Below are 22,753 nucleotides of genomic sequence, written 5' to 3' on the forward strand. Positions count from 1 at the left end.
GGGGCGAGGCCCACTCCCTTGCTGCTGGAGGCCGCCGTCTGACGCCAAGCTGTAGCGAGAGTAACGGCCGCCCTCCATCATGTCCACTTCCGGGTTGGAGGGCAGCTTAATCTCCCGCTGTTTAGCAGCCCACTCAATGAGACCTGAAAATTCAGAGCACAGAGAGGTTGTGGCGTCATCATCCAGGGATGTAAATGACCTCACACTTTCCTGAGGGAAAAGGGGTGTTAAAAATCTGGGTCAGTGTAATGAATTGTTCCAATAGAATATTCATTTCTTCCACAATAGCCCTGTCATCTCCTGAGTCAGCGCCTTCAGATGATGCCTCAGAAGCTGAGGCTAACACTGATAGCACATCCTCAAGAGGAATATCCTCCCTAAAAATGCCCAACGGTGCTTCCTCTCCTTCAAAAAAGGAGGACGCAGCTGGCGCATAGTGGGGGATTAATGAGGCCGTCCCTGGCGTGCTGTGTCCCTCAACCAACAAAACATAAGTCGGGGGTGGGGGGGGTCGACAGCCACCAAGGGGAACAGCGACATTGAGCTCTGAAAATAGCTTTGTTAAATACTTACCCTGTGGATAAGCTTGGTGTGCTCATTGTAGGACGACGTCGATGATCTGGAAAATCGACTGCGTTTTCTTCGTCCTGAGTCTTCTCTTCGTCTCTTCTTGGCTTCTTCAGTCTAGTCCAGTCGCTGAAGATAAAGGGAGGCTGATTGAGGGGAGGCATCCCCTCTTATAGGGACACCTGTACTCCTATTGGCTGCAGGTGTGTGCATAATTTTGTCTCAGGCTGATGCTACCTTAGGGCAGTGGGTAAACCAATAGGAGCAGAGCTCCACGATATAGAACCGTGTTGTATCATGGGTAAATTGTGACTGACTGACCTACAAATAATAATGAGTCTTTATTTATGATGCAAGCTGATTTTTAGATCAGTCAGGCTGCAATGTCAAACAAGCCTATTGTCTCAGTGGAGATTGTAGTTGACATTGCCAGAGGACTACAATTCCCACCAAAACTTTACCCCTCCCCGGATATCACTGTTCTTTAAAACTTCCGGTCTCAATTTTCTTCCCGATTTATTGAAGATCTAAGAAGAGATTTAAGGTGAGTCTCCCCTATTATAAATACTTAGAAATTGATTAAATATGGTTATGTACCATTCATATCAACCTCTAGCATCAAATAAAAATATTATCTCGCGTACACTTTGAAAACAGACGCTTACCTGCCAGGATATTAGCTCGCTAAGGTTAGTGGCTTGAAAACAAATCCGGAGGCAGCTAGCTAGCTAACGTTAGCAGAGAGGAAGAGGCGAAGGGAGAGGGTTTACTCCCGTGAAAATCTGTCCACGTTGAGCAGACCGCCTGGCCTGTATTCCCGCCTATGGGACAAGACTATCTGGTCATTATACACAGTATCTCTGACTTTAGCTAGTTAGAAAAGGTCGCCAGCACGGCTAGCTAACTGAAACGTCGTCATTAGCTTATCTGGCGTTGCAACGCACGCCAGAGCGTACCTTGATTGTTTATCAAAATACCTGACAGCTAGATAGTTAGCTATCTTCTACTGAACCACATTGTGGATGAAATATTGAGTGTAAGTAACTAACGTTATCTAGCTAGCTAGCTAGCTTAATTTAGCTAGCTAACTCACAATTGTTAGTCCTAACTATTGCTAGCTAGCTAACCCATTCATTGGCACAACATGCGATGCTAAACATTGTTGATACCGACTATGGTGTCAATACCATCTTCCTTTGTAAAAGGTAAACTGGTAGTTATTTGTTTCCTTAAATTAGCTAATTATAGATGTTTATCAAGCCCCTGTAGTTTATTTGTATACTGAAGGAAACACTGCATTGGATTCAAGCTATTGTTTGGAATTTAACATGACAACTTTTTACTCTGTCAGATAAATTGGTGATTGGATTTTGGAAAAATATGTGGGACGGACCCAGGAGAGGACCACAAGGGGGACCACCCTTTCGGTAAGCAGACAGTGGCAATGGCAGTATCCACAGAGCTATGTTCTTATATTGATACAAGATGATAAACACTAAAGTTGAAAGTTATTTTCATTGGTTACTTGATTTGAAAGAGGTGCTCAATTCAAAATGTTTGTCAGTAGCTAGGTTTCCATCCAATTGGCGACAGATTTTCATGCAAATATTCTAAAATCCGCATAAAGAAAATGTGTATTTTCCCACCAGTGGTGTGTTTCCACCAAACTGACTTCTTGCGGATAAAAATCAGTGCTTGAGGATTTAGTGCACACAATGTACTTTTTTTAGTTTTTTTTTTAGTTTTCAAGTACCGAATAAAAATCGAAAGTTCAATGTGTTTTAATCTCATTTTCAACTCTACCGATAGTTTCTCAAAAAAACGACAAATGTGCCTACTCTGGTCTTGGCATGTGCGCTCTAGCCAACAGCTCCCAGATACAGTGCGGGTAGGCTAGTCTACACGAGATTAATATGGATAACAGTGAGAATATTTATTTGTCAAGCATGGATCATCATGTCACCAGAATAAGACCCTCTATATTTAATGGAATGGAGCATCAAGCTCATCACCGTGCACTTTAACCGCCCTGTGAAGTTCATAAAACTTATTTCATCTGTAGCCTAATAAACTGCATGTTTTCCTGAGTCGTAGTGGGAGGACCACACACCATATCATCACGTGACTCCAAGTTTACTTCGATATGATGCTTATTATATCACGGCCATTTCTCGCATAATTCATTTTACCAAGCAAGCAAATTATCTGTCGGCATTTATACAATTGTACCAAAACTCTCTGTTTCCATCACAGCTGTGGGGATATTTTTTATATGGTATTACTTTTCTCGCATAAAAACTGTGGATGGACACGTGGTTAGTGGTTAAAGACCAATGAATTAATTCAGATTTTTATTCCAGTGCTGGCAATCGTGGAAAGATGTTTGGGGACCGAGGTGGAGCTATGCCCGATTTCAGGGGTAGAAATGGGATGAACATGGGTCCCAGGGGCCCACAGGATCGGGGGTCTCCTATGGACATGAGGAGGATGGATTGTCCACCTGATATGAGGGGGCCGTCTGATATGAGGGGCCATGATATGGAACCACTTGACATACGAGGGAGAGGAGAATCACCCAGGGATTTCCTGGGGAGACCTGGAGAGGAATCAGACTTCGGCCTCCGAAGGCAGTATGAAATGGTAATCAGAGACAAGCTGCTAAATGCAGCAGCTAGTGGTGGTTTCAAGGGGCCAGGCCCAGGCATGGGAGGGAGAGGCATGCCACCACGAGATCTACGAGAGCCAAATGACAGATTTATGGATATGAGAGACGGGGAGATGTTCCGCAAGGATATGCCAGGTTTCAACAATCCCAAAATGGATGGAAGGCGAGGAGGATTTTCCAATGAGCCTATGGGTAGAAATGAGGGGTTCCGAGACATGCGTGATAGAGACAGGCCTCCAATGGACAGGCCCCCGATGGGCATGGATGACATTGATGGGTTTAATATGGACATGCCTCCACGGGACCGGGACAGGGGAATGAAGGACTTCGACAGGAGGGGTGCTTCGCCGTTGAATCCAAGGGGAAGATTTGAGTCTGAAATGGACTTCAGAAACCGTGTTGGACCCCCGGCTGAATTCAGAGGAAGGGACAGATCTCCTGTAAGATTTGGCGACAGTGAAGGTGCACCAATGGATGTCAGGGGAAGTCCTGGTTGCCCTCCAGATCTTGGTGGCCCAAACAGACCCAAGTTTATGGGTAAAGATTCAGAAGGCACCCTTAGAGATAGTGAATTCCCAGAAATGGAAGAGGTGTCACTTGCAGAGGAGTGGAAGAACCGAAAAATGAAGGACACTCTTCCTTCTCCAATGATCAGAGGTCTTCCTCCTTTCACCTTAGATGTGCAGGGACAGCGATTCCCTCCAATGTCCAGAGGGGGCGGTCTTCTTGGAGAGCCGCCAATCTTTAAAGAAAGAGACAGATCATCCACAGAATTCCCAGGGAAAAAGGATGGGCCTCCCTTTGGCTTCCCTCGCAACGACAGAGAAGCTCCAGGTTTCCAGAACTGGGATAAAAAGCCCCCCACAGATTTTCCTGTCAACGATTTGCCACCCTTTGGCCTTAGAGGTCCCCAGTATCCTCCCTTTCCACCCATGGGTCCTGGGCTCCTGCCGAACACCCCGAACAGAGAGAATAACTGCCAGCGCTGGCCTGGAGACAGAGATCCCAAGCAGAATCAAAATGCACCAAATCGAGGTGACAGACCCCCATACCTATTAGAGATGGACATGCCCCCATATCTCCTAGAGAAGACTCTACCAACTCCACTTGGCCAGGGGCCAAACAATAACACTAGTTTCAAAGGGCCGAAGGATGCATTGCTTGAACAAGGCCCAGAGAGGGTTAAGCTGGTTCCAGGGCCAGACTTCCAAGGCAAAGACCAGGACTACAGGGACATTGATTACAGAACAGGCCCAGGGAGAGTCTTTCACTACAAACCTGAGGCGCTGCAAGGACCTGATGAAGTTCCAAAGGAATCCAAACCAGTCCAGACTCCCAAATTCAATGACTCTGGTTCCCAGGTTAGTTAAGCAAATGTATAGACCATTTTTTGTTGTTGTTGATTAATCTAAATCAAATTCCATACTAATTGTCTTGTACATCTGTTGGTTGAGTGTTCCCCTTTTTCATTTGTGATTTTTCAATTGCTTTAACCTGTTATTTAAATCTGAACTGTCAACCAAAGGATCAGGATTACAGGAGTGCGACTGTGAAGGACAAGGTTACTCATACAATTTGCATCACTGGAATTCCTAAGACGGCCACAATGGAGCAGGTAGGAATCAAAACAGACATTTTGCTGTTGACTTTTCTGATTGCGTAAAATCATCTAGTAAGATGGCAGTTTATAGACCTATAGGTGTGTTTTTTAAAGGTTAAACCCTAACAATATTTCACTCTTGCAGATTCTTGGTGCCTTTGCAGTCCGTGATGGTGTCCCAATGCAGGGCATGAAGATAAAGAATGTTGTGCCAGGTGAGACAAAAGTCCCTGTGTGGACATTCTCAAATCGAACTATATCTCGAATCTCCTACGAATTGTTTCGCTATTCGAATCATACGCTCATATTATTTTCAAAGTGTCTTTGTTGCCTCCGATGTTCTCGATCTTGATGCAATCGCTCATCAGTTCAACAGCCAAGTTTTCTTAGTATTTATCCATTAGCGTTTTTCATTCCTGACGATGTAGGAACACTTTCAAAACATTTTTGTAGAAGCTTTCATCCTCAACGAAGCAGCCTTTGACAGTGACTATCTGTCACCACAGTTCATGTGACAAGCATTTCTTGCGTTCACACCATTTATTTCATTATACACAAGTTCCTATTTTTTTTTTAAACAAATAACTCATTGATTACATACGAATATAGGCAGCAAGCCTGTATTACAGACAACTCTAAGTGCTTTGCTGAGGCTTCAGGTTCTTGGTGTTGCGTTTCTCGTCATTCAGCTTAGACCGACAGTTTGATTGTAAGACAGCTTCAGCCATCTACTCCCAACTGTTTATTCATATGCATACCAAAGAACATCACATTCATAAATGCTGCAAGATTAGTTTAAACTGTGTTCAGTTGAAAAGGGCTGTGCTCATGCAATGTAAAGTGTTACATTTCAGATCCCTGAGACGCTACAATACCATGTTTCTCAGTGACAAAGTTTTGATATGTCAGCAAGACAATCCATCAATGGCATAGCCTATATTTCATGTGAAATAGTTTCTTTCATACACCGTACGCCTATGCCTTAGTAGCACATAGGTCATACCTTTATGCTATGCTTGTAGGAACTTACCTTTTTTAGGGAAATTAAGCTGTAGTTGGCATACTTGTTTAGAGACAACATTCAGTCCATAGTTGGATCAGGAAAATATGTTGGTACTAGCATTAAATAAGGACAACATTGCCAACTCAAATACAAGATAAATTACAAAAATGCATATTCTGCAAAGGTGCTGTATTAGTGGCAGTGGAGACATTGACATGCATGTCAAAACATGAATAATTAGGACAATGTTCTCCCCCCCCAATGTAGTCATCGAAATGCAACAACATCACCACAAATATGCTGAATGTGATCTCCTTTCGTGATGTGCTCTTGAACTGCTGTCCTTACTGGCATTGACTAACTCAAACCCATCTGTATTTCAAATGCTGTCCCCAGGTTACAGCTACGATACGGCCTATGTGGAGTTTTTAAACCTCGAGGATGCAGTCCACTTCATGGAATCCAACCAGGTGGCCCATCCTCGTCTCTCTACGTCGACTGTGCCTTCGGGCAGGAAGAAGGCTTGGGCTGGGGGGCTGGCATTTTATAAGGGGTTTAGGGGAGGGAGAGGTGGGAGCAGGGTTGGTTATTGTTTGGGTAATTTGTCGTAGTTACTCCCTACGTGTGGGTGTGTGTGAATTTACCCTGTTGGTGTAGGTTCAGGGATGCTGAGAATAGCTTTTGGGCAAAAATTAGACTTTGCATAATATTTTAATAATACTAGGTCGAGGAGGCGTGCATCTGGTGCATTGTACACTGAGGGTACAAAACATTAAGAACACCTGCTCTTTCCATGACAGACTGACCAGGTGAATCCAGGTGAAAGTTATGAACCGTTATTGATGTCACTTTTTAAATCCACTTCAATCAGTGTAGATGAAGGGGAGGAGACAGGTTAAAGAAGGATTTTTAAGCCTTGAGACATGGATTGTGTATGTGTGCCATTGAGGGTGAATGGGCAAGACAAATAAGGCTGTTCTGAGGGCAAAGGTGGAGGGTGCCGCTCAATATTAGGAAGGTGTTCTTAATGTTTTGCGCACTCAGTGTATGTCTAAGCCCATGGGCATAGTACATAATGTGTCTGGTTCCTGCATTCTTGATCCTCTGTCCATCGAAGTCCTTAGTTGGATTGGTTTTCTTTAGTGATATCTCTGTTCATTGTTAGATGGCAATGTCAAGGTGAGTAAGGCAGCCATTTCTGAGATAGCATTCAAGTCCATCTTAGGGTTTGTTCCGTTCTTTCTCATCTTTGCACAGAACTTTAACATACGAGAGTTGCTTTTAATTTTGGTGAAAGCCATTTTCCTTTTATCAGTCCTTTGGTGGCAATATTGGAAAGTTGATCTCTTTATGCTTCTGATTGCTGTGTCCCGTTGACTTATGCCTTTTTGGCAATATCTTGCCTTAACCTTTGGCTATCTACAAGCCCAACTTTACCCCAATTACTCTGGGGTACTACATTCTAGAATACTCTGACTGTTTGTTGGGGGTTTTGCTCATTCCTTGTTCTCAACAAGTGGACAGTAATGTTCTATTCCATTCATCTTTCTCTACACATAGAGAGCTGTGCAGCAACCATGGTATTATTTCGCAGTGCTGAATGGATAGACTCCATGCCTAAATGCGTCCTCCACATCACATCCACTCTTGCCTGCGAAATACAAGTATAAATCTGCTCGACACCCATTCACTTGACACTTGAGGAGTCTTTTCTCTTGACCACAGTTCTTTGCTCACTTTTTCCTTTTGGTGGCTGTGAGGCCTTCCTTTTGGTCACATTGGTATAGGTTCATTTAGAGTATCAGAAGCCTGCAGTGGTTGGTTTTTAGCCATGGTAGCACAGGTCAATGTCAGTGGTGCACGCCACCAGTATAGTATAACTGATATTCTTCCAACCATGTTGGCCGAATCTGGTACCCATATTGAAGGAGTCATGGCGCACCATATTGAAGAATTTGTGACTCACTACAATGTTAAGCAACAGATGATCATCAAGGCCAGAGCTATATCTGGCTCTGATAAAGGCTGGAACGATGCAGAATCAGTAACAGGTGTTACATGTTCCTTTGATCTGTCCTCTATGTTAATTTACTAATTGGGTAGCTGGTTGGTAGAATGGTTTTGGATTTTGTAAAAATCATTTGGTTACATGAGATTTTAAAGGCATGCGTTCCCTCTATAAAAAAATGTAATCCATTCGGCTTTATCTTTTTACCCATCAACAACAGAAAACGTTTAAAGTATACTTGTCTCGGCAAGTGGGGGTTATTGTAGATATAACTGCCACTCACCATTTTAGATGTACTTGCAGTGCATTCGGAAAGTATTCAGACCCCTTGACTTTTTCCACATTTTGTTATGTTACAGACTTATTCTAAAATGGATTAAATATGTTTTCCCACATCAATCTACACACAATACCCCATAATGACAAAGCGAAAACAGAGCTTGAGAGGATCTGCAGAGAAGAATGGGAGAAACTCCCCAAATACAGGTGTGCCTAGCTTGTAGCGTCATATCCACGAAGACTTGAGGCTGTAATCGCTGCCAAAGGTGCTTCAAAAAAGTACTAAGTAAAGGGTCTGATTTACTTATGTAAATGTGAAATTTCAGTTTCTAAAAACCTGTTTTTGCTTTGTCATTATGGGGTGTTGTGTGTAAATGTAATCAATTTTAGAATAAGGCTGTAACATAACAATGTGGAAAAAGTCAAGGGGTCTGAATACTTTCCGAATGTCGTGGTCAAAAGTTGAGAATGACACATTCATTTTCACAAAGTCTGCTGCCTCAGTTTTTATGATGGCAATTTGCATATATTCCAGAATGTTATGAAGAGTGATCAGATTAATTGCAAAGTCCCTCTTTGCCATGAAAATGAACTTGATCCCCCAAAAACATTTCCACTGCATTTCAGCCCTGCCACAAAAGGACCAGCTGACATCATGTCAGTGATTCTCTCGTTAACACAGGTGAGAGTGTTGACAAGGCTGGAGATCACTCTGTCATGCTGATTGAGTTAGAATAACAGACTGGAAGCTCTAAAAGGAGGGTGGTGCTTGAAATCATTGTTAAATCTCTGTTAACCATGGTTACCTGCAAGGAAACGTGCCGTCATCATTGCTTTGCACAAAAAGGGCTTCACAGGCAAAGATATTGCTGCTAGTAAGATTGCACCTAAATCAACCATTTATCGGATCATCAAGAACTTCAAGGAAAGAGATTCAATTGTTGTGAAGAAGGCTTCAGGGCGCCCAAGAAAGTCCAGCAAGCGCCAGGACCGTCTCCTAAAGTTGATTCAGCTGTGGGATCGGGGCACCACCAGTGCAGTGCTTGCTCAGGAATGGCAGCAGGCAGGTGTGAGTGCATCTGCACGCATAGTGAGGCAAAGACTTTTGGAGGATGGCCTGCTGTCAAGAAGGGCAGCGAGGACTGTGGTAAAGTCATTTTCTCTGATGAATCCCCTTTCCGATTTGTTTGGGGCATCCGGAAAAAAGCTTGTCTGGAGAAGACAAGGTGAGCGCTACCATCAGTCCTGTGTCATGCCAACAGTAAAGCATCCTGAGACCATTCATGTGTGGGGTTGCTTCTCAGCAAAGGGAGTGCGCTCACTCACAATTTTGCCTAAGAACACAGCCATGAATAAAGAATGGTACCAACACGTCCTCCGAGAGCAACTTCTCCCAATCATCCAAGAACAGTTTGGTGACGAACAATGCCTTTTCCAGCATGATGGAGCACCTTGCCATAAGGCAGAAGTGATAACTAAGTGGCTCGGGGAACAAAACATCGACATTTTGGGTCCATGGCCAGGAAACTCCCCAGACCTTAATCCCATTGAGTACTTGTGGTCAATCATAAAGAGGCTGGTGGACAAACAAAAACCCACAAATTCTGACAAACTCCAAGCATTGATTATGCAAGAATGGGCTGCCATCACTCAGGATGTGGCCCAGAAGTTAATTGACAGCATGCCATGGCGGATTGCAGAGGTCTTGAAAAAGAAGGGTCAACACTGCAAATATTGGCTCTTTGCATAAACTTAATGTAATTGTCAATAAAAGCCTTTGACACTTATGGAATGCTTGTAATTATACTTCAGTATACCATAGTAACATCTGACAAAAATATCTAAAAACACTGAAGCAGCAAACTTTGTGAAGACCAATACTGTGTCATTCTCAAAACTTTTGACCATGACTAGTTAAACCTGAGATTTTTTTGTCTATAAACCAACAGCTTGCATGTCTGATCCAGCACAGTCATGCCTTGAGGCAAATAAGTGTCACACATTTACAGTGCACTGCCAACACAATGGTCTATTGAATTTCACATTTTTGAAGTACAGATTTTAAATGTACAAATTTGACTCCTACACAATCAAAGAATAATAGATTTGTAAATGTATCTAGGAAGACCAGTAATATGAAATTCATAATCTCCTCCCCAAAGTGCTTTTGGTAGTACTGCACATAAGAAAAGGTTGCGTTTCCTCCTGGCAAACAGTAATGCAATTGCATGGAGGAAATTCTTTGGAAGATATTGGTCGATATGGCTTCCGTATTTCTGTCAGAACTATAATGTTTGTCCTATTACCCTCTCCACTGAGGAGGACTAAACCTGCCACAGTGCATGATGGGAGTCTGTTCTCTTGGAACATTTAGAATTGTGAGTCACTTGGTTGGCAGGGAAGCAGATTCCTCAGTTTGGATCTAGTGCACTCTCTTCCTGTTTTTCAGGGATCGCTGAAGGTTGGCACTAAAACGGCTCTAATGAGATACGTCCAGCCGGACAGAAGTGTCAAGGAAGCTCAAGTAAGTGTTGTATGTCACACAGGAAGGGCCTGTTGTGGATGGTAGTGATTTATTCCCTTTACCTTGGTCCATAGACCTTGTCTTGTTTTTAGAATGCTAGTAGCATAGGTATTTTTATGCTTGGTATTATTTACCCCAAGATTTGTATGCGTGGGAGATATGTTTTGCCTGTATTCTTTATTTTTTTTAAAGCCATAGGTTGTTGAGACAACCACCACTAAGTAATTGATGTGCCTTCTCTCGCTGCGTTAGGAACCAGGCCACAAGGCAGGCCCTCCGGCCCAGGAACCCCTGCTGCCAAGCCCAGGCCAGCTCCTGGTCAACAAGGCCAAGAGCGACCACCAAGACCAGAATGGCTCCCAGGCCAAGTCCCCAGTGGACCCCCTGTCCCAGCAGGGTTCGTGGCAGCGAAGCTCAGACCTCACCCCAGAGGCCTGGCAGCAGCAGGTGGACCAGCAGCTCAGACGGCAAGAGGCTGAGCAGCAGGCAGAGTCCTGGGCCAGCCGCAACCCCCCTCGCCAAGGCCCCGGCCCTCATCAGATGGACCCCATCTTTAAGGAGAGCAAGAGTGAGTGAGCTGGGCAATATTGTAGTAGTTGGTTTGAGGTGTGACTGGATAATAATACATGTGTTTGTCTCTATGGATAACTGTTAAAACTTTGATGTGGTATTATAGCTCCAAGTTTATAGATCAGTATGCTTGTTCTCCCCTCTGTTGCCCTACAGCCATGATCATAAAGAATGTGAAGCCCACCACGACAGTGGAGACCATCCTAAAAGCCTTAGACCCCTTTGCCTACCTGGACGAGAGGAACGTCCGTTTGGTTAGAGGCAAACCCCCGGGTACCAAATGCTTCTGCTTCATTGACATGGACTCTCATGAGGTATCACATAGCTGCCATAACATGTCAATTAAGCTGTTTTTTCATGGTTTATCACACTCCCATTTCCACCTGATATGTGGATTTGAAATGGATGAATGTCTGAGAGTTGTACCCTGCTTAATGGATGTCATGACGTGGCCTTTTTCCATCCTAGCAAGTGACCCGTCTAGTTGACCTGCTCACCAAGCCCAGGCCTCTCTCTATCGACGGGGTCCGGGTTTACGCTGAGGTCGCCAAGCCTCTGAAGAATCAAAAGTGAGTCTTATAGCATGTTATATCATGTAACCACTGTTCTTACGCTGAAACGTGTGATGTTTTGCACTACTGAGGATTTGATGGTCTTTTCTGCTGCTAGCTACAGAAGAGAGTTTGATAAATCCAACACTTCTCTCCTGGGTTACCCACCTGAGGCCAGTATGATGGAGGTAAGTTAGGGGTTTGGTCTCATTTTGGGTTTTGAGTTAGTTAGTGTGTTGGTTAGAAAACGTAACGTGTTGTTTTGTGCTTTAATTCCAGCCGCAGCAGTACTATTCATCCCAACCCCACAAGCAGCCACCAGGAGCCCCCCCACCTAACATGCAAGGTGAGTCCTCTCTCCTCAGTCAGTATCCACATTCAAACACTATTCTGCCTGAGGATTTGTACATGAAGAGACGACACATTTTGTCGTGGTCTGGTTTTGTGTATCTTTCAGCTCAACATGCTTCAATCATCAGGTAATGTTGGGTAAAAATGACGAGGAAGAATACATTTTATCATTTTTTACCTAGGAGACCATATGGGTGGATCGATGAGCTCAGACATCCCTCACTCCCATTCATCTGTCTCTCACTTGAATTCCAGCATGGCTCAGGTGAGATACCACCATCAGACTATTATAAACCACTTTATTCAAAAGGAAAGACACTCACACACATCCATTCATGCTACACACACATCACAACTGCTGCTACCAGACTCTTCGTCTTTAAATTGTGCAGTATTTAGCAATAATAACTCCCGAAAACACGTGTCAATATTTGACTATAAATTGTTGCCTTCCTGTATTATACTTATGCTAATATGTTTATTCTATTATACTGAGCCATTTACTTCATGTTCGTATTCTTATCTTGTATTATTTCTTATTGTTGTTGCATTGTCAAGAAGGAACCTGCAAGTAAGCATTTCGTTGGACGATGTATACCATGTGTATCCTGTACATACTTGAAGCATTGATAATGATTGACAGTTTAAACAGAGGAAATGCGTGAGTGAGTGTCAGTGTGAAATGCCCAGGTAACCAATGCTTCCCTCTCCCACATCCCAGGGAGGTGGCTATGGTGAACCTCCACTAGTTGATCCCTACCAACAGGCTCTGGACCCCCAGGTCTCCTCTGCAGGAGTAATGGCAGCTACAGGAGACCATGCCACTGATGGCTACAGCTATGGTAAGGCCAAGCAATAATGCCCCTCTCAGACATCAGGGGAAATGCAGCAGTGGAAAGAATGCGAATAGACAGGCATTTTATCAGTCTCATCTTGTCATACTCTTGCAATAACTGACCTTCTCATTTCTCTAGCTACTGAATCTCCTGACATGACTAACTACCTGTATGATGCCACTTCTGGGTTCTACTACGATCCCCAAACTACCTTGTACTATGACCCTGCCTCTAGGGTAAGTGTGCTACACAGCAGCTCATATATGATCTGATACATGCTCTTGAAATCATTATCTTTGTGTATCTGTGCTTCATGTCCTGTGTCTGTTTGTGCAGTATTTCTACAATGCCCAGTCCCAGCAGTACCTTTACTGGGACGGTGTGTCTAAGACGTACATCCCCGTGCCCGGAGGACACTCTGCAGACACCCAGCCCCCCATGGCCCAGTCTAGTGTTGCCATGGCACCTGACGTACAGGCCATTCTGGCCAATCCAGTAGCAGACGCTCCACTGGACATGAAGAAACCAGAGCCAACCCCTCACGTCGACCCTCCCCGGGTCCTAAACCCTACTCCTGCCTTGAACCCCATGCCCAACCCTTCCCCTGAGAAGAGAGAGGAGGAGGACACTGCCCCTCACAGCCTTGACAAGAAAGACAAAGACAAACCAGGAGAGAAAGAGGAGAAACCCAGGAGCCTAGCTGCCTCCAAGGTAAACCCACATTACCACATTACACTCATGTACAATGAAGCTATAGGAACAACCCTCTTGCCCAAATACACCACTTCATAGATGGTTAATACATATGTGTCTGTCTCAGGTCATGAAGGATATGGAGCGCTGGGCTAAGATCCAGAACCGTCAGAAGGACAGCGTCCGTTCCCCGTCCCCCGTACTGAAGACCTCCGGGGGCGGGCTGGATGACAGGAAGACCTCCAAAGCAGCTGATGCAGCCTTTGCCATCTTCGAGAGGAAGGTGGGTGGAGAGACTTGCAAATGCATTTGCTTTGTTTATTTTCACTCTACATGTGTAGTGGGCAGTAATATTTGGCATGTATATACAGCATTTTATATATACACTATATATACAAAAGTGTGTGGACACCCCTTCAAATTAGTGGATTCGGCTATTTCAGTCATACCCGTTGCTGACAGGTGTATAAAATCGAGCACACAGCCATGCAATCTCCATAGACAAACATTGGCAGTAGAATGGCCTTACTGAAGAGCTCAGTGACTTTCAACGTGGAACCATCATAGGATGTCACCTTTCCACAAGTCAGTTCGTCAAATTTCTGCCCTGCTAGAGCTGCCCCGGTCAACTGGGCAAGTGCTGTAATGTGAAGTGGAAACGTCTAGGAGCAACAACGGCTCATCCGCGAAGTGGTAGGCCACACAAGCTCACAGAACGGAACCACCGAGTGCTGAAGCGTGCAGCACGTAAAAATCGTCTGTCCTCGGTTGCAACACTCACTACCGAGTTCCAAACTGCCTCTGGAAGCAACGTCAGAACAATAACTGTTTGTCGGGAGCTTCATGAAATGGGTTTCCATGGCCGAGCAGCCACACACAAGCCTAAGATCACCATGCGCAATGCCAAGCATCGGCTGGAGTGGTGTAAAGCTCACCGCCATTGGACTCTGGAGCAGTGGAAATGCGTTCTCTGGAGTGATGAATCATGCTTCAACATCTGGTGGTCTGATGGACGAATCGGGATTTGGCGGATGCCAGGAGAGTAATGATTTGGGGCTGTTTTCATGGTTCAGACTGGGCCCCTTAGTTCCACTGAAGGGAAATCTTAACGCTACAGCGTGCAATGACATTTTAGACAATTCTGTGCTTCCAACTTTGTGGCAACAGTTTGGGGAAGGCCCTTTTCTGTTTCAGCATGACAATGCCCCCGTACACAAAGCGAGATCCATACAGAAATGGTTTGTCGAGATCGATGTGGAAGAACTTGACTGGCCTGCGCAGAGCCCTGACCTCAACCCCATCGAACACCTTTGGGATGAATTGGAACGCAGACTGCGAGCCAGGCCTAATTGCCCAACATCAGTGCCCGACCTCACTAATGCTCTTGTGGCTGAATGGAAGCAAGTCCCTGCAGCAATGTTCCAACATCTAGTGGAAAGCCTTCCTAGAAGAGTGGCGGCTGTTATAGCAGCAAAAGGGGGGAACAACTCCATATTAATGCCCAGTATTTTGGAATGAGATGGCCGTATACTCTTGGTCATGTAGTATACCTCACATGCGCCTCGTAATAAGAATATGCATTTAGCCCATTTTAATGAATTGTCTGACTCCATAAAGATTATTTAGCAATATGCAAGAACACCATAGTTGAGTTACAGTAATAGGCAATGAAGAAATGTCTGAATGGAATTCTAAATACAATCTTACTTTGTAAAATGATTGGATTCGCATACAAGGCATAAAGCTTAAGTTACAAAGCAATAACAGGCATTCTAGGAGAGAGGGAGAGCTCTCGAAGGCCCTTTTTACAAGCATCTGCGTTGTTTGGATTCAAAATCTGAGTTGACCAATAGTGTTACTGTACCGTTAACCTCCAATCAGATGTCAGACCTACACAACAGAACTGCGTCTCAAAGGTGTAACAATGGGGGTTGGGAAGATCAACACAGAGAAGGCTGAATTCCTAAGAACACAGGAAATTATTGCATACATCTGATAAGTCACTTCTAGATGTATGTATTTATTTACAATGATTTGATTGATTCTGCTGTTTCCCCATACAGGGCGGAGACGACCTCTTCAAGAAGCCTATGGCTCCTCCCAAGAAAGAGGGGAAGGGCTCAAAGGTGAGGTTGGTTAATTGGTGAGAGGTCACCGCCAAATGCCTACAATGTTCTGTGGTGTGTGAGCTGGGGAAAGAACGCATGAATTTGATTCCAATCCATGATGTCTGGGCTGTTTTCCTCACTCCCTGGTGACCTTGTTCCCGAACTTCCTGCTCTCTCCACCCTACCCAGCAGTCCATTGGCTCTCTGGGCCTGCTGGCTTCAGACTACGCAGCTACAGGCAGTGACGAGGAGGAGGAGGTGCAGCACGAGGCTCCTCAGGCTTCTAGGAGCCAGTCCCAGGACGAGGAGGACAAACTAACAGACTGGAAGAAGATGGCCTGCCTGCTGTGTAGGAGACAGTTCCCCAATAAGGATGGCCTGGTGCGCCACCAGCAGCTCTCTGACCTTCACAAGCAAAACATGGAGATCCACATGAAGATCAAGAGGTCAAAGAAGGAGTTGGAGGCTTTGGAGAACCAGGAGAAAGAGGTCAGTGGAGGCTTGATTTTTCATCACCTTTTGCACATCTGATGTACATACACATTTGATATGTAGTCGTAAAGCAGTTCAATAGTCGTGAATAGCTAAATTATAGTTGCCAATTAGTGTATACTGGCACTTAGACATAATCACCAAACCAGACGGGAGTTTGGGTCATCTGATACCCCCCAGACTTAGGAGAAATCGCCACAAATCAACAGTTAAATACAGACCCATCATTGAATGGAACGCCTTACCTACTAGAGCTGGTGACGACAAACCAAAATGAGTGAAACCGACCATTTATCAAGAACATTTAATTGATATTGATAATAATTTCACTGATATCGATAATAACGATAAGTAGCCTTTACTAAAGGAATGTGAAGTTTGAAATTAAGTTGAATGGGCTATTACTAACTGGACAAATGATGGCTACAACGTTCAAAGTAGTAGTAGTTTTAAGGGTTATATAAAAAAAAAGTAACTGGTGCACATTAATGTTATGAATTTATCGTTCAATTTATGGTTCATCGTGATAATTCAGTCAATTTATCGCGATATGGATTTTTGTCCAAATAACCCAGCTCTATTACCAACTCATATTTCCCAAGCGAAAAGTACATTCACATTCAAGAAAACATTAAAGACATCTAATGAGATATGACTGGACAGATACTGATCCCTGAATATGCTTGTTAAATGTTAACTTTCAGGTATTTTAAATGTCTGTAATATCTACTTGTTAATGTTTTTTTAATGTATGTAAATTGTAGTCTTTGTCTGTAATGTCTTTTTCGTTACGTGTCGGACCCCAGGAAGACTATGGGGATCCTAAAAAGTAAATGCAAGTATGTTCAATAAGTGTTCTTTAAATCAAATCAAATTTTATTTGTCACATGCGCCGAATACAGCAAGTGTAGACCTTACAGTGAAATGCTTACTTACAAGCCCTTAACCAATAATGCAGTTTTAAGAAAGAATACAAAAAAAACAACAATATAAATAGTATGAAGTCATCGCTGTTCTGAGGTCCAGAAGCTCTTTTCGGTCATAAGAGACAGTAGCAGCAACATTATGTACAAAATAAGTTACACACGATGCGAAAAAACTAACAAAATAGCACGCACGGTTGGTTAAGAGTCCATAAAACGGCAGCCATCCCCTCCGGCGCCATCTTTACATTATGAGTGATGTAGTCATGTCTGTAATCTGTCCCACAGCTGAGTACCGGAGAGTCCAACGGCTCCCCAGAACAGAAGAGAAGGAAACACCAACATCAATACCAGAATAGCTGGGCTGGTGGCTCCAGGGACATACATAAAGGCAGCGAGAGACCTGGCTTAGGCTCCGAACCTGTTGAGGTACGTCTCTAACTCAGCTCTCCAACCCTGTTCCTGGAGAACTACCGTCCTGTAGGTTCACACTCCAACCCTTAATGTAGCACACCTGATTCTAATAATTAGCTGGTTGATACGCTGAATCAGGTTAGTTACAACTGGGGTTGGAGCGTAAACCTACAGGAGGGTAGCTCTCCAGGAACAGAGTTGGAGAGGCATGGACTATAACATTTTAATGTTTCTGTCTAGTCCACCAGATGGGTTTCTTGGTGATTCTAACCCTTTGTGTTGTTTCCTCTCTCCTCCTCTTGTCTCACAGAGGAAGAAGGAGGAGTCTGTTGTCTGGAACCATGCCACCTACAAACAAGCTGTGCGCAAGTCCATGTTCGCACGCTTCAAAGAGCTAGACTGACCTCTTCCTGTGAACTCCAGGGGTGCATTCAGTTCAGTACGTTTTGTGCTCACCGTTCTTCAACAGTCTTTGAGGTATGTTTCCTGGTGGTGGTTGTGGCCTGATCAATATGGATGTGACCGTTCGAAAAATCCCAAAACTAATGCAGCACACACCGTACACAATCTTCCTGTGTCACCATAACACAACAAACTGGTCGTTCAGAACTGCACCGTTTCCGTGGAATCAAACGTTGCACCACGCTCTGTTCTACTTAACGCACCCCAGATCACACACTCCTGCCCGTGTCCCTGTGTTTGTCTGTGGGGAGTGTTGGTCAACATAATGGACCTGCAATGCCTCAGGAGAGCTTTTGGACTGAGCTCACCTCTTACTGTACCTGTGGCCCCACTTCACTGTACAACAAGGACTTTGACTCACCAGCAATGAAATCAGGCCGTAGCCCGCCCGCTAAGCTCAACTGTTGAGGCCATGGAGCTGTAGGGAGACCGCTAGGGCCTCCACGTTTCTGCAGTATTTCTGCAGACGTTCACCCATCCCTATCCCTCCGCTGTACTGACTGCAGGAGCGAGGCAGAACCAGTGGTGTTGAGGCTAAGCTGCTTCACAGACTCACCCCAAACATCAAGCTGGCTTTGACTGGCTCCTAATCAATCCTTTTAGGGATGTAGCTTTTTGTCTTGCAATGTGTTGTGGATGGCTGATGTGTAGTATTATTGTGATGTGTACTCAGCAGCCATATCTGCCATTGTAGAATCCCTGTATGCCACCAGCTGGTTCCAGCTACACACTGTCATTTATTTTAACAGATGTTTTTATATGGACTTATTCCTTGCCCTGTTTGGTTTATACTCTGTATTATGTGTACACATTTTTAAGTAAAAAATAAATCAACTAGAATTTGAGCCTGGTTTATTTATGTGAAAGGATGTGTGTACTGTTAGATTAGGAATGTGTGCAGTGATTTACTTTCTGTCTCTCTAGACATCCGGGTTGCCCCCCACAATTTTCAAATGTTCGATCTTAACACATCTGTACGTAATCAAACGTCAGTTAGGCATAGAGGAACTACGTCACTCCCACCCCGGAACAAATTGTTTCCCCTTATCGAAGTAGCGAAAAGAGTCCGTCATTGAAACCAGACCCTATTCAGTCACTGCTGTTGCCTAGGGTCGGGTTTACGAGACTAGTATCTGTCAGACAGAAATGATATTCAGCAACTCTCCATTGGGTGGTAGCAGTGTTCTTTAGAAATGTGTACTGTCACTAAACCTGAATAGTGTTGTACCTTCCCATGATGTTATATGGTTAACCCTTAAGATAATACAATGAACTGGAATGTGTTTCATTGTTTGAATAAAACATGATTGTTAGGGAATTGGTGCAATGATCTCTATGTTTATTGGTCTAGGTGATTTGTTGAAGGTAATGTGAAAAGGATGTCGTTTGGCTGAGGTAGAACATCATGAGGATGTTCATTTTGTTAAACATCGGTATTACCTATATCATCCGGTAGCAATGGTGCTACAAGGTAGGAACAAAAACTCTCTTAGCCTCCCTGAATGATGTCTAATTTGTTTCTGTTTTGTTTAGGTTAGGATGACTAAACCGTCCTGTCTTGAGTCCAGAGGGTCAGTGTAGAATCGGGTGATTAAGCTAATATTTGGTATGTTTTCTATAATTCCCTGTTTGCCCCATTCCTGCTCTACAGCTGTCAGAATATGGGCTCCACCCCATGTGGGTTTGGCGCCATAATTGGAGATGACCTGGATTTAGTGTACTCACAAGAGGAACCAGACCATGGTGGAGCCCCAGGGGCCACAGGAAGTCAATGCAGAGCAGAACAGCAGGATCACAACTGAACGTAGGGGCTGCTTAATCCCACTGATGGTAGTCCGACTTCGTAGTTTTCTGTCATTGGATTTTTTCCCTCTTGGTTTAAACCAGCGATATCAAACTCGTTCCATGGAGGGCCGAGTGTCTACGGGTTTTTGGTTTTTCCTTTTAAACAGTAGAAACTGAATCATTATATGAGCACCGAGAATGGCAAAAAATGACTCATCTGTCCAGTGGCATAAACAAAATCAGACACAATATTGCTGCAACAATATTTTTGCTGGGTATGGTCAAATTTGTGACTAGAAAGATGACATTTTAAGGGAATTTCCAGGTTTAAAAAAAGCCATGAAGATTTAATTTGTGTTTAATACTGTGCAAACCCCATCTTACTGTATCTGAGTCTGTACATTACATGACTCCCCACTCAGGGGAAAACCCATTGTTTTGTGATTTCAGCAGGTTACCTTTGACTCAACTTTACTGTCTGCCATCCAACCTGCTCCTTTTCTCTTAGGTTGCTCCAACAAGGAGTGGTTAATGCAGTTTCTAACCAGAGGCATTGACAGTGAGGAGTCTATAAGTCTGGAGACAGACATACAGGGCAGGCAGGGAGGCAGCACAACTCACTAGAAACCCTGCTCTGTGGCTTGGCAGGGAAACAAGGCGAGTGCATGACCACAAACACAACAAAACAACCCCACCAATAATGGCAAGGAAAAAAAGCCATGGAACTTGAAATCACGCGACTTGCTGTCCAACATTTGTTTTTGGAAAGTGCTATGGTTGAGTAATTTACATATTTTCAATTGCAACTCTTATCCCTCTATCATTTTGTTCATGGTGACGTAGCCAAGTGTTTGATTATGTCAGAGCTGATGGCAGAACAGCATCCTCATCGCTCCTGTGTGGTCGGATAGAAGTAGAGGTGGTAAGGTATGATTGGTCATGCCAAGCTGGATCAACAGACACTCCATGGGTAACCCACCATGGTAGGCATTGTCAGGAGGCTGACAGCTGCAGAGTGATCCCAGCATTGCCCCACCATAGGCTGGTCATAAATCACTGTCCTCTGGCCTGCCATGGCTCTCTCATCCCCCTTTGTCTGCAAGACTGACCTCTGCTATTCCAAGTACTGTCTCACATACACACCAAGTGCAGTTCAACATTCACACTTTGTAGAATCAAACAAGTCAACCTTTCTTACATGACAAACTTGTCTATAAATATGAAGTCTCATTTTTTTGGAGCTGACTATTTCGTCCCTGACTCTTGAAAAGAGTTGTGGAAACTCATTTTAATTCGATGTGAGACGAGCGTTTCAGCAGTTTTTCTGTCTGGTCTATCTGTAGATCTAATAGCGAGATTTGTGCTATGTCAAGTATAGCTCTTTGCAGCAGTACAGAGGAAGGGAAAAGCATCAAACGTTTACATTTCCCCTCTGATGTCGACACATTACACTACACTTTTAATTAAGTGTAAAATCTAAAAAGCTATGTTGCGATTTTGAGTCCTTGGGGTGTAAGTTATACAGTACAACAAATCACAATGTATTTTTATGTCAATTCATTAAAGTCAATTCATTAGTGTGCTCCTTCATCAAAGTATGCATGCACACCGCTATGGCGCATGTCTCTGCTTGTATCCTTAGTGTAAATTAACTAATGTTCCTGCTTATCCCCTCACCAAAGCTCCACTGACTCAACACATTTGTATTTGTATTTATTATGGATCCCCATTAGTTGCTGCCAAGGCAACAGCTACTCTTCCTGGGGTCCAGCAAAATTAAGGCAGTTATACAATTTTAAAAACATCACAATACAGTCATAACAGATTCCACAACACATTGTGTGTCCTCAAGCCCCTACTCTACTACCACATATCTACAACACAATATCCATGTGTACGTGTGTGTATAGTGCGTAAGTTATCGTGTGTATGCATGTGTCTGTGCCTATGTTTGTGTTGCTTCACAGTCCCCTCTGTTCCATAAGGTGTATTTTTATCTTTTTAAAATCTTATTTTACTGCTTCCATAATTTTCTTGTTGTGGAATAGAGTTCCATGTAGTCATGGCTCCACCTGTGCGCCTCCCATAGTCTGTTCTGGACTTGGGGACTGTGAAGAGACCTCTGGTTCCTCATGGGTTTCCGAGCTATGTGCCAGTAGTTCAAACAGACAGCTCGGTGCATTCAACATGTCAATACCTCTCACAAATACAAGTAGTGATGAAGTCAATTTCTCCTCCACTTTGAGCCAGGAGAGATTGACATGCATATTATTATTGTTAGCTCTCTGTGTACATCATAGGACCAGCTGTGCTGCCCTGTTCTGAGCCAATTGCAATTTTCCGAAGTCCCTCTTTGTGTGCAATTTTCTAAGGCCCTCTTTGTGGCACCTGACCCCACGACTGAACAGTAGTCCAGGTGCAACAAAACTAGGGCCTGTAGGACCTGCCTTGTTGATAGTGCTGTTAAGAAGGCAGAGCGGCGCTTTATTATGGACAGACTTCTCCCCATCTTAGCTACTGTTGAATCAATATGTTTTGACCATGACAGTTTACAATCCAGGGTTACTCCAAGCAGTTTAGTCACCTCAACTTGCTCAAATTCCACATTATTCATTACAAGATTTAGTTGAGGTTTAGTGAATGATTTGTCCCAAATACAATGCTTTTAGTAAAAAAAAATATTTAGGACTAACTTATTCCTTGCCACCCATTCTGAAACTAACTGTAGCTCTTTAAGTGTTGCAGTCATTTCAATCGCTGTAGTAGCTGACGTGTATACTGTTGAGGCATCCGTATACATAGACACACTGGCTTTACTCAAAGCCACGCTGAAGTCTAACAAAACAGCCCCCACAATTTTTTGATCATCAATTTCTCTCAGCCAATCATCAGTCATTTGTGTAAGTGCTGTGCTTGTTGAAT

General features: G+C 43.9%; 1 protein-coding gene across 2 annotated transcripts; it reads left to right on the forward strand.

The window, feature by feature from the left end:
- The first annotated feature begins 1,069 nt into the window (after positions 1-1,069).
- Positions 1,070-18,891, forward strand: LOC311133826 (uncharacterized protein). 2 transcript variants are annotated; one of them, XM_084167419.1, is made up of 21 exons: positions 1,070-1,111; positions 1,919-1,994; positions 2,928-4,593; positions 4,758-4,847; positions 4,978-5,047; positions 6,232-6,305; positions 10,572-10,646; positions 10,899-11,214; positions 11,373-11,530; positions 11,685-11,785; positions 11,886-11,955; positions 12,047-12,113; positions 12,301-12,383; positions 12,840-12,960; positions 13,093-13,190; positions 13,291-13,665; positions 13,775-13,930; positions 15,711-15,773; positions 15,945-16,244; positions 17,459-17,599; positions 17,895-18,891. In XM_084167419.1, the coding sequence occupies exons 2-21, from the start codon at positions 1,948-1,950 to the stop codon at positions 17,985-17,987; spliced, it is 4,164 nt and encodes a 1,387-aa protein (XP_084023545.1). In that variant the 5' UTR covers positions 1,070-1,111; positions 1,919-1,947; the 3' UTR covers positions 17,988-18,891. The 2 variants fall into 2 exon arrangements, with proteins under 2 accessions (XP_084023545.1, XP_084023546.1); XM_084167420.1 differs by having other exon boundaries at positions 15,948-16,244.
- The last annotated feature ends 3,862 nt before the right edge of the window (positions 18,892-22,753 follow it).

Source organism: Coregonus lavaretus, assembly GCF_964263955.1.
Source record: "Coregonus lavaretus genome assembly, chromosome: 8".
Classification (NCBI taxonomy): Eukaryota; Metazoa; Chordata; class Actinopteri; order Salmoniformes; family Salmonidae; genus Coregonus; species Coregonus lavaretus.

Bases quoted from the DNA above. Each gene is read 5' to 3' on its own strand.
- LOC311133826 (XM_084167419.1), top strand. From the start codon at position 1,948: ATGTGGGACGGACCCAGGAGAGGACCACAAGGGGGACCACCCTTTCG. The intron at 13,931-15,710 runs GTGGGTGGAGAG...TTCCCCATACAG, and splicing joins TTGCCATCTTCGAGAGGAAG to GGCGGAGACGACCTCTTCAA. The intron at 16,245-17,458 runs GTCAGTGGAGGC...TCTGTCCCACAG, and splicing joins TGGAGAACCAGGAGAAAGAG to CTGAGTACCGGAGAGTCCAA.